The 12442-nt window shown below is 36.1% G+C and overlaps 1 protein-coding gene across 7 annotated transcripts in view; it reads left to right on the forward strand.

The window, feature by feature from the left end:
• Positions 1-12173, forward strand: part of LNPEP (leucyl and cystinyl aminopeptidase) — an 81870-nt gene extending 69697 nt beyond the window's left edge. For all 7 annotated transcript variants that reach the window (XM_074813227.1, XM_074813226.1, XM_074813231.1 and 4 more), the window contains 8 exons: positions 1590-1678; positions 3529-3709; positions 4425-4581; positions 5992-6176; positions 6837-6998; positions 7821-7961; positions 8951-9032; positions 9997-12173. In XM_074813227.1, coding sequence (XP_074669328.1) covers positions 1590-1678; positions 3529-3709; positions 4425-4581; positions 5992-6176; positions 6837-6998; positions 7821-7961; positions 8951-9032; positions 9997-10128 — 1129 coding nt within the window. In that variant the 3' untranslated portion in view covers positions 10129-12173. The remainder of the gene's footprint in view (positions 1-1589; positions 1679-3528; positions 3710-4424; positions 4582-5991; positions 6177-6836; positions 6999-7820; positions 7962-8950; positions 9033-9996) is intronic.
• Positions 12174-12442: the final 269 nt, after the last annotated feature.

Genomic DNA, 12442 nt, shown 5'->3' on the forward strand with positions numbered 1-12442 from the left:
TCCTCCTCCCAGATTCCCCTTCTTAAGTACATTATCTCAGAGGCACAGCCTTCGTCCACTAATGAGCTGGGCCTTGGTGCAGAGGCGGGTCCAACTTGGAACTGGGGGAGCTTTGAGAAGCTTCTTACAGGAGCCACCACTGTAGCCCCCTCCCCCGCTACCCAAAGGCCCTGCCACACACACAAACCCAGCACACCATGATTTGAAGTTTCAGTCTTGTACTTGAATCAACATAATTTTTTTTTTTAAATAAATCTTACAAAATTTCAGGAAGATAACATTGGACTGAGAAGAAAGTGATATTGGCTGAATTTCTGATACAGCCAGAGATTTCCTGTCCATATGACTTTGGACAAGCTACTTAGCATGCTGGAACTGAGGAAGAAGTACTAGGAAAAGCAGTATCCTTCAGGCATCTGTACTGCGACCAGTACTGTTTAATGGCTTCATCAATGACATACACAGTGGAATCAAGTGCACACTCATCAGATTTTCAGATGACACCAAGCTGAGTGGTGCAGTTGAGGGACCTGGACAAGCTGGAGAAGTAGACCCATGTGAACCTCATGAGGTTCAACAGTGCAAATGCAATGTCCTGCACCTGGGTTGGGGCAACCCCCAGTATCAATACAGGCTGAGGGGTGAAGGGATGGACAGCAACCCTGTGGAGAAGGACTGGGGGATATTGGTGGATTAAAAACTGGATGAGAGCTGGAAATGTGCACTCGCAGCCCAGTAAGCCAACCATATCCTGGGCTGCATCAAAAGAAGCATGGCCAGCAGGTTGAGGGAGGTGATTCTGGTCCTCTACTCCACTCTGGTGAGACCCCACCTGGAGTACTGCATCCAGCTCTGGAGTCTTCAATACAAGAACGACACGGACCTGTTGGAGTATGTCCAGAGGAGAGTCACAGAAGTTGTCAGAGTAATGGAAAACCTCTCCTATGAGGACAGGCTGAGAGAGTTGGAATTGCTTGGCCTGGAGAATAGAAGTCTCTCAGTGGACCTTATTACAGTTTTTCAGTACTTAAAGGAAAGATGGGGACAGACTTTTCAGTAGAGTCTGTAGGATGGGAGGTAATGGTTTTCAACTAAAGCAGACTAGATATAAGGAATAATTCAGGCTAGATATAAGGAATAATTTTTTTGTGATGAGGGTGATGAAATACTAGAACAGGTTGCCCAGAGAAGTTGTGGATTACCTATCCCTATTCAAGGTCAGGTTGGATGGGGGTCTGAGCAACCTGATCTAGTTGAAGATGTCACTGCTTATGACAGGAGCTTGGACTAGATTACCTTTAAAGGTCCCTTCCAACCCAAACCATTCTATGATTCAATGACATTTTCCCACTTCTCAACATGGTGGGAATAAAATAATTGTTGTATATGCTGTACATGTGTTCTTTTATCATATTCTGATTATATGAATGATATATTTATTATATGAATGATCTTTATTATTTTACATAACATGCAGTGATTCTAATACTACTGATATATTAAAGTACTTAAATGAAAAAAAGTCTAAACAAACCCTTCAAGTCAAAGAATATGTGCATATGTCAGTAAACACTTGCTTTCCTTTGCAGTTATCTGTGGCATATTCCTCTCACCTATATAACTAGTAGCTGCAACTTTACCCATTGTACTAATGCATATTTACTGGACCAGAAGTCAGGTATGTGACTCAAAATTTCGGTAGCAAGTTACGTAAATGTTATAGATTACTGACCTTTCTGAGTGCACCCTTGTGTAAGATGTACTGATGAGGGCATATGTAGTACAAAATAATCACAGAGATCTGGAGCCAAGCACTGCTGGTGGTCATCTTTAGAAAGTTGGTTTATGTCATTCTGACATTGGTTTTACAAAGCCTACAAGTTATTCCTGGCCTTTTTCATTTGAGATGGAGTTTTAGAAAAAAATACTGTGAATTATCAGAATGGATACATACAAGTAAATGGCAGCAAGTGGGGCAAAACACAGGTTTGGAATTTGTACTCTGTTCATGCCAGTGTATGCACAAAATCTCTCAAACTGCATGTCCTTTAGAGAGTGAGTAATGGGAAGGTTGCTCTGCCAGTGTACTGAAATGTGAGGAAGTCACTTTCCACTGAAACATTATTTAATTTCTTATAACATTAAAGCAAATACTGCATCCAGAACAGATTCAGTTTTTGAGAATGCTGTAGAACTTGAAACAGTTAGATCTTTTCACATGAACTCTCTGCTTTTGCTGCAGCGGCTAGTTTGGATCCTAAATTGCTAGTCTGTGAGTGTTTTTCATTCAGCCCTGTTTTTCCTTACCAAGTGAATAGTTACTATACACTTTTATGTAGTATTGTGCTAAAATCACTTTGTCTATCTTTTTCCACTGACTTGAATAGGTTTTTGCATTTTATTGAGGCTGGTCTGACTCATTGTCTCACTTCTGCTGATGTATTTTCTTCTCCCCCATTAAAGTTACTATTCATTGCATTTAACTGGCAATTATTCTTAATTCATAAGCCTATCTTGCACCTCTACTTCTTGACATAAAACTATACAAATTTAAAACCAAATTCTCAGAGTTGATCTTGACATTTTTACTGTTTACTGATTCTTACAAACTGCCACCCTTCTAAAATTACTTTAGAAGTACTATAAATAGAGTAAATAATTTTAGTTTATGTCGTTCTGACATTGCTTTTACAAAACCTACAAGTTATTCCTGGCCTTTTCCATTTGAGATGGAGTTTTAGTAAAAAATACTATGAATTATCAGAATGGAAAAACAAAGCTGTTTAATTGAATGTGTTCTTGATCTTACTAGAACTAATAGGTAAGTAGCCTCATTTCATCTTTTATTTTTCACCTTAAATGGCCCTGTTGGTGGTTTCATATTCATCATACTAATTCCTTACTCGCTGTAGAAACTTGGATGTGGAGGATATGAGAATAGAAGAGATGTACAAAGCAGTTTGGAGTAGAATACTTACATTTCAAAGGCATTGACATTTTTGGCAGTACTTATAGAATCAACTGAAATGAAGAGCTTTTTCCCAAAGCCTCTCTTTTTGTATCTAGTTGACTTTGAAACTAGAGTGTGGCCTTTCATCTACTTAATGCCATCTTCATTTCTCTATTTCTTTATATGGTGTGTATAACTACTCTTTTATATATGTGTATATATATATATTTAAAATATGAAAGTGGTCAGAGAGGACATGGGGTTGTTTCAAAGAAGAACTGGACAGAAGGAGAAAAATTACTGCACTAAGTAATTAACTGCATAAATACAACTCGGGGCAGATTGTGATACTGTTTATTCAATCAGATGTAGGAAGAAGGAGGAAGAAGTACAATGAGGAATTTTGGAGCCTTCTCGTAGAAGCTTTGTACTGAGTATTCCTTCTTCATAGTAGGGGGAACTAGTGGGTGGAAAAGAATTTATTGACTCTCTGGAACCAGTCTGCTTCACAGATTTGGATTTGAACGAACAGTTGCTAGATGTTTGTTTCAGCTGCTAACTGATTGTCTGTCCATTAGCTGTCATTGAACTTCCAGAAGAGGTGGAATGGATAAAATTCAATGTGGACATGAACGGCTATTACATAGTACACTATACTGAAGACTGGAAAACACTAATTGATCTGTTGAAAAAAAACCACACTGCTTTGAGTCCTAAAGACAGAGCCAATTTGATCAACAATATCTTCAACCTTGCAGGGTAAGACTTTTATTTTGGAAAACATAGTTAGTATGTGTTTAATGTTTTCCCATGTTAAAGAAGATCAGACTTAGATTCTAGAGAAGACTGCTTCAAATAAGTTTTATTTCAGTCTTTATTAGCCTATTGAAACTGTTCACCATTCACTAATATTTTCCTTAGAAGTTATTTCGCTGATGCTTCCATATTGCTAATTTATTTGATTCACGAAGAGACACATGATAGCTTCCATTTCTGAAAGACACTGTTTTCTTTAGTGTCTGACAATGTGCCTCGACGATTGTTTTCCTCTACTCTGTCAAGGAGTGCTCCACTTTAGAGTAATAAGCTATTTTCCTCTCAAATTTTTACTGGCTCCCTCTCTTGTCTTTCACCACTGCCATCAGAGCACGTGAGGTTGAGCATTCTGGATGGCCTCTTTGACAGCTACCTCCTGTATCTGAGTACCCTCATTTATAATAAATATTTTCAGAAATCATCGTCACACTTCCTTACCTATTTTCATTTTTGTTAATTGAAGGCATGTTAGTGGCCACTGTTTTGTTGATCTCCTACTAATGTTATAGTGTAAAAATATGTACATTTGAAGTGTTTCTTATATTACTCCCTCTATTCACCTATCGCTCTGTTAATGCAATGGAGAACATCACTTCTGGATTCAGGGAGTGCTTTTGCTTTGGAAACCATTTTAATGTTTGTATTCATTGACCTATAGTCTAGGAAAAGAGTCTCTGGAAAAGGCCTTTGAGCTGATTGATTACCTTAACAAAGAGAGCAGCACTGCACCACTCACTCAAGCTTTGTTTCAGCTGAGTCACATATACAGCCTTTTGGAGAAAAAGGGCGAACAACAGCTGGCAGTACGAGTCATGGTATGTCTTGGTTTTCTGTAAATTATGATTTGAAATAATTAGCTGTAATCAGCTGTAATGTTCTTTATAGTTACATTATCTTTTTAGGTGTTGAGTGTTGAACATACTCAGTAATCTTACTGAGTTCGCTTGTATTCTAGATACTTGCCAGTCTTGTCTGCTTTTGTTAAGTAGTAATGACATCTTACTGAAATGCTAATTTTTTTGGATCGACTTCCTCCACCTACCCCCTCCCTCCCAACCCCCCCACAATGTTTTGTAAGGAGTGTAATGCAGTGGGAACATAGTAGTGTCTGGATATTTGCTGTAGTGGCTCTGAAGGTCAATGTAGTTAAGATATGTAATTAAACAGAGTCCATGACAATATGGACAGAAAAGTTATTTCCAAAATCATTAAAGTGGTTGGAGATCATAGATCTAATTGCTTTATTATAGAGGCAGGGAAAAAAATTATTTACTGTAAAAATAGGAACACGAATGGTTGTCACTGTCCCACTCCAGCTGTGCGATAAGATTAACATGATACAGTGCTACAGACTTAGCAATGAAACCAGCATCATAGCCTCAGTTCTTGCTGAGGAAATGTCTTTCATTTCTCTGTTTACCTTCTTAGTATGAAGCCTCCTGTCTGTACTCATCTACAGATATAAAATGATCCTTGCTGCTTTACACTGTAGAACATCAGCAAAGGGATTTAGTCTAGAAGGAAAATTACTAAATGATTAGATAAAATAGCAGGTGTTTTTCTTTATACTATGTAAGGTTAATTAGTGAGTGCTTAAGGAAACTTACAAGAAACAAAAAACCCCTACTATAATAATTTTCTTTATTTAGTATTTATTCAAAGGTGTTACAGATCTGTTATGATAAACAGCCCAAGCTATTGTTTGAAATTCAGTGTCTGTGAGGTTATATTTATGTTCAAGTGTTTCAGCTGAGATGTGGTAGCTGGTCAGGCACATAGTTGTGTTTTTGGCAAGCTACAAAACTACAGATGTGAAAGGTGTTCAACCTCTAGATGAAGGTTTGTTTATTTGCTTGTGCTAAACTAAGATGTATTAACTGTCCCTTGATGGAGTTAAAAGCAGTTAAACTTACAGGAGTTGTAGTTAGTTGAGCTAGTAAGCTGACTACATACAAGTCTGAACCATAGCTCGAAGAGTAGTCTTTAGTTTCCATGTGCAATTTAAGATGTAGATCTGGCCTATCTTTCAAATCAATGTGGTATCTGATATTTATTCATACAGGTAAGAAATGGTATATGTAAGTGGGAATAGGTAGATGAAAAGCTACTATGTTTAACTTCCACAGTTCTAAAATTTAACTTTTTTCCTTTTCTGAAACTAATTTTTAATATAGAAAATCCTCTTGGGAAGAATTAGCTATTGATAGTAATTTTTCCTCCTTTAGCATAGAATAGAGCACCTGCTTGGAGATAAAATTGATCAACAGCGTTGGACAGATGATGGGACCCTGTCTGAACGAGAGCTCCGGTCAATGCTGCTAGCTTTTGCCTGCACCCATGATATGAGAAACTGTAGAACAACTGCCACTGAGATGTTTAAGAAGTGGATGAAGTCTAATGGAACAATGAGGTACCACAAAAACTGGGCTTCCACTTCTTTTATCTACCTGTTTTCCTGTTACCTTGCCACCATTTTGGGGAAAAAAACAACAAACAAAACAAAAAAAACCCACACGCCACCACCAACAGCATTGATAAAGCACTTCATTCTGTCTTTGAGTTGCTCGTCATGTAGAAGTAATTGCTGTTTCAAGATGAGAGGGGGAAGTGTGCTAGAATTTAAGTCTTTGTCTGCAGTCTTATTAAGTGTGACTGCAAAACCAGTCACAAATTGCTTCCATCTGCATTTCCTAAGCTGTATGCTCAAGGAGGATTACTTAGTAGTAATGTCAAAGCATGCCTTTTTATCTGGCAGAATTCATTCTGCTCTGGATTCATGTGCATTTCTAGCGACAGAAAATTACTCAGATTTTTGTACAGTTTACTGTGCTTTCATGTGACTAATACAATTTGCTTTTTCTCAGTGATTTAAAGTCTTAGACTGGCATGAATTCAATCCAGCAAATTTACAATTTCTACCGAATTAAACTGCTCAAAAGAGAGGAATCTCTTTCAAGCTAATATTTTCATTTTGTAACTTTTCTTCCTTCTTTTGCCAAATAGGCATTTATATGTCCCTCTTTTGTTTGTTTTGTTGTTGTTTTGTTGTTGGTTTTGTTTTTCCCTGTAGTCTGCCTAGTGATGTTATGAAAGCCATATTTATAGCTGGAGCCAAATCTAGTGATGGCTGGGAATTCCTCCTAAAGATGTACTCCTCTTCAGTTTCTGAAGCAGAGAAAAGCAAGATGATTGAAGCCTTGGCCACCACAGAAGATGTCAGAAAGCTGATCTGGTATGAAGGAGCCAAAAAGTTGTATGTTATGAAAATTAAAGGTGCTAAAATCTTCTTTGAAAAAATGTATTGCCTTTTTTGAATTGTTGAAAAAATTTGTGATTGCTGATCTATCTGCATGTTTTGTACAGGCTTCCATAAACACAAGGAACCTGATATTTTTAACTTAAAAATAATTTATGTAACAGAGTAGCTCAAAAGGCCAAATTCTGAATATGCATAAAGAGAAAACAATTGCACGTAAAGGCTTTGCACTACTGGTAACACAAAATCGCAGACTTTGTGGTAAAGGTAACAAAATTGCACATTGTTCTATGGAGTCTTAAAAGATTGCTTTATAACCAAGATAATAACTAGTTGGGGTTTTTTTGTTGTTTGGGTTTTTTTTTTTCTTTTTTTTTTTTCTTTCTTTCTTTGGGTAAAATTTTGACCTTACATTATGCTCCAGCAACTCTCTATAGACCAACTCTCAGTACTGCATGGAGGACCAAGGTTGTGCTGCTAGGTGATTCTTGTTACAGCTTTTTTCTCTTAACTTTTCAATGTATTATGTTTTCTTTTACATTTACTTCATCTTTTTCAAAAGCAATGAAAATTCAGGTACTTGGTTTAGAGCTAAGGTCACTCTGACACTTGGAAACTAAAGCTAAATAAGTACAGTAGTTATAAAGTGGAGGATCGGTGTGTTCCAGATGCCAGAAGTCTGTTACATAATCTTTACATTATATAACCTTTTCCATCTAATTCAGGAGTATCAGGAGATCATGTGAAGATAAGAATAGTTGTTTTTTCCTGTCCCTTTTCATATACTTTGTCTTTTAGGTTAATGCAGAACAGCCTTGAAGGAGAAGTCATTAGGGCACAGGAGCTTTCACATATCATATCAACTGTTAGCCAGAGTTTGACTGGATATTTGCTGGCCTGGGACTTTGTCAAAGAGAACTGGGAAAAGCTTACACGAAAGTAAGGCTTCTGATGTAGCTGAAATTTCATACTCAGTGTATAAAAAGCATCTTTTTGTTTCTTTCAAGTGCAAAATAATAAAAAGTTGGTTTCGTATAAGAAGATTTCTATTAAAATTGTAAAGCCTGTTTTGAAATCTTATTTTACAAAAATAACTTGGAACATAAACTTTGAAATCTCAGCAATAGTTGATAGGACTTTGGAACCTCCTAGAGTCTTACAGTATTTTTTAAAAAATCTTGATTTGAATTTCTATTAAAAGGATGCCCTCTCTAAGGTGATTGCTGCACATACAGGATATTTATGTGGATCAAATGCATTAAAAAGCACACCCAGGGAATTCATTCAGAATTTTTTTTTCTGCCTTTTTACAGCAATCCCAAAACCTAATAAACAAAAATCCCACTTGCTTTAGAAATACATGTTCTCCTTAACTGGCCTAGAAGGGTACCCAGCAGGAGAGCTGTCCTGCAAGTCTTCCAAAAGCTAACAGTACGTGGAAAACTATTTCTAAATCCTTGTTTTGATCTGGAACATTTTCACATTGCTAAAAAAGCTTCTCCTGGATGAAAATTTCTGCTCTAGCAAGCTCTTATTAAGCAATATTACAAAATTACTTTGCTTGAAGTGAAATCTGGTTGCAAATTCAATTACTGTAGAGTTTTGGAATACATACCACAAATGCAGGTCTTGGTATTCAGTGTGTGGTGTCCTCAGTTCTTTACTACTTGAGCTGTGATAGAAGTTTGAAAATTTTCAATGTCTTTTGCTCTGAAGTTCAATTTTTAGAGGGATTAGGGAACTAGAGGCTTGGACTTCTAAGACCTTGTATCTCTTTTGAAAAATGACATATGTAAACTTGAATTTAATTTCTTATAATGATTTCCAACTACTAAAACAAAAAAGTAGAAATAAGAATGTGTACATGTACTGAACCTGCATCTTAAAGTGGCTTCTAGTTAAAAATAACTTATTTGTTTCTGTTTCAGGTTTCACCTAGGCTCATATACTATCCAGAATATCATTAGTTTATCAACTTCCCAATTTGCAACAAAAGCACATTTACTTGAGGTTGGTGGTTTAATCTACTAGAAAGGAATATTTTCTAGTGCCAATGCTGTTTTCATTTAATTGAAGGATGAGGAAAACACATGTTATTTCTGTCCTTGAGGCCCTTTTGCAAGGATATACACCTATTGCTTTCCTTATTTCACACACAGCAAATATATACATAAACATGTTAAAGATTAAATACTGAGTCTGTGATAGAGTTGAACCCAGTTATCTGTTTATGCTGTTTTGTTTTCTTGTTCACTGGAACACGCTGTCTCCCAAAATAATGATTTCGTCTAGATAGAATTTTAGTCTAGATTTTGTAAACAGGCTATGCTTTCTGCCTCTCTGGAATGCGATGGAGTGCCATAAAAATTGCTTTATGTTATTTTTGCTGTCAACAGTCCCAAGGAGCTGTTGTGGAGGTTGAATATCAGTTAAGAGCCAGTTAATAGCCATTAGAAATCTCTGCTGTCTTCTCTAACAAGGTCTTGAATTTATGTATCGAGAATGGTTTATGGTTTAGTCTAATGTTTTCATTCAGATTAATTGGTAGAGATAGTTATTCATGGTTTGTTCTGTAGTATTTTAAGTGTTAGCATTGACAGTTATGAGTGAGTGTGGGGGTCATTCCAGAGTGCTGAAGAGGATTGCTTGCAACAATCAGTTGTCACAGAACAAGACTCGTCACACAGAACTTTGCTTTGTGATTGCTCTGTGATCAATATCATAAGTGAATGTCTGTTTATTGGTGAAATCATTTATTGAACCCAGATGAGTTATTGCTGCAGTTAGCATGAAAAATATTTTCCTTGCATTTTGGGAACTCCTTTGAGAGGTTTTATTTCTGCATATATATAAATAATTCTGAATAATAGATTTCCTGCAACATACATTTAGCCTTTGCTTCTGAACCTATTTGTGTGACCAGTGTTGATTTTAATGAAAATTTTCTTTTTCTTTCTTTTCTCTTGCTATGCAGGTGAAGTCATTTTTTGAGTCAAAATCAGAGGAGAGTTCTCAGCTGCGCTGTGTAAAAGAGGCAATTGACACAATTCAGCTTAATATCCAGTGGATGGAGAGGAACTTAGCAAAACTACAAGAACTGCTGTAGTGAGCATAATGCTGTGGTGTGTCAGCCATTTAGGAGCTCTGTGGGCAGTTGCTGTGTTTCTTTTGCAAAAGCCAGGATGAAACCAGGCATCACTGCAACATTGTTTGCACTATTAAGGAGTTTAGATAGCTCAGGGCATGTCTCAGATAAAATGTTATTTTCCTTGGAGCATTTATGAGTAAGATGTAAGTATTTATTCTGAAATTGTTTTCAACTATAGACCAAACATCTCCACGAATTATTAAATATAATTTTATATTTGAAACATATGCCCTTTCATTTGGAGTTGTGTTGTAGTTTCTTAGCAGTGGGTTAATATTGACAGTTAGGGTCAGAAGGAAAGAGTTACCATGAACTGTTACTTCTTTGCAGGCTGTCCACTGAGCAGTAGATTTTTTTAATGCAGAACTGTAGGTGGTTTCCACATTTGTAAATACAGAAGCTGTTGTGAAACAAAATCATATTTGGGATACATAGCAGTAGTGGATCTTAAAGTACAGCAGTTTGAGGCAAAATAAATAAGGTTCCAATTTGATTTAAGTTTGGATTTATTATTTTCACAGTATTGTTTAGGAATTACAGAAAAAAATAAGAGTAATATGTCATGCTAATGGTATACACTTTGATGTATAAAGTGGCTGGGTAGTAGTATTGAAAAGAAAATCCAGATAGCAAAACTAAGTGTTTTAGAGACGGGATTTCCAGAAACACTGGTGTGACCTTAGAACTTTTACTCTGAATTTATTAGGCATTTTTGAGAATCTCATCATTAATCACTGACTTTTAACTGGTTTTGCTGTATTGATCTCCGAGCAACTCCACAAAATTGCATTTTTCCAGGTTGGTTCATCTGTTAGACTGACTACTGATTTGTGCCCTTTTGACTACTGATTTTTAATTTCACCACTTGCTGCAGATGGTCTGCAATTAATAGATATGGCAGCCACTTCATTTGGGTAAACTTCTGTTTCTTCCTTGCCTGATAACTCACATATCACAGTATAATTTGTGAACATTGCTCACTCTTTATGACATTAGCTTTAGGAAAGCTTCTCATTTACATTTTAATGATTTGTTCTTCTACTGTTGTGAAAAACCTTGTGAGACAACTCTTCAGTCTTTTAAAGAAGAGGCTCTAAACCCCTAATGCACTATATTAGAAAGGCAAAATACCTACTGTGCAATCTCCATCTCTTTCATAAACAGTGAAAAAGGCCATTTTTGAGGTATATCATATATAAACACATGCATGAGTAAACATACCTTTTTATCTGAAGATCTGTTCTATTCATTTCACTACCAATGCACCTTTTGTGGATACATGCAAGCAGATTCAGACCCGTTGTCTTATCATCCAATTATGTGATCAGTTATAAAACTATGATGAAAGCTCTAACAACTAAAAGTTGTGCTATTTTAGTTAAACTAATTTAATTTCAGCTACAGTAAATTCTGAAGAAGATAAGGTTTTAAATTAGAGTAAAATTAATGGACTTAAAAATTTGTCACAGGGTAGTTCAAACTGAATGCTTTAATTTATGAAACTGCAGCACTGGCTGTATATTTGGTTAGCAAAAATTGTAAGCTATGATTGCTTAAGCCATACCATACTTTTCCCATCTTTTCAGAGTATCTGTCAAAACTCCTGGAAAAGAAAGTCCTCATTTTCCAGCTCACATCAGAATCACAGATGTCGTTTTTAACCTTAAAATTACCAGAAAGAATGTTAGACGTTAAGATCGTGCAAATACTTGTTTGCCCAAAAGGCTCAGAAATGAGTGATTTTTGCATACACTGAAGAATAAACTGGCAGTATGATAATTGAAAGTAAATCATACTTCTTTATAAGTTATGGAATTAGAATTGTAATTAAGTATGTTCTTGGAAATTTTGTACTGCCATGTGTTATGGCTTCATTTCTTCCTTTAATCTTTGGATTCTCTACAGAAGTATTAGTTCCATCTTTGCATATTTGTGTCTATATATATATCATCTCTTTTTCTTTCTAGTCACTTCTTCATATTAAATGAGAAGTTAGTAGTAAACTTCCACTTTTCTATCCCTTCTATCCCCTCACATATGTTCTACCTCATCACTCACTGCAGTATTGAGGCATATAAAATTTAAAATGGAAACTGTGGAAGAAGATCTCATCTTCCTCCTGATTTCTGCTGTGGAATTTTAAAAAATTACGATTTTATCCATATGCTTTAATGACAATTATGAGGAAATAGCATGGAACTGAGTTTTAGACAGCAAACTATACCAAGAAAATCTCAGAAGTTGGGGGGGTTGTGGAGGAATTATTGAGTAA

The sequence above is a fragment of the Strix aluco genome, chromosome Z, assembly GCF_031877795.1.
Source record: "Strix aluco isolate bStrAlu1 chromosome Z, bStrAlu1.hap1, whole genome shotgun sequence".
Classification (NCBI taxonomy): Eukaryota; Metazoa; Chordata; class Aves; order Strigiformes; family Strigidae; genus Strix; species Strix aluco.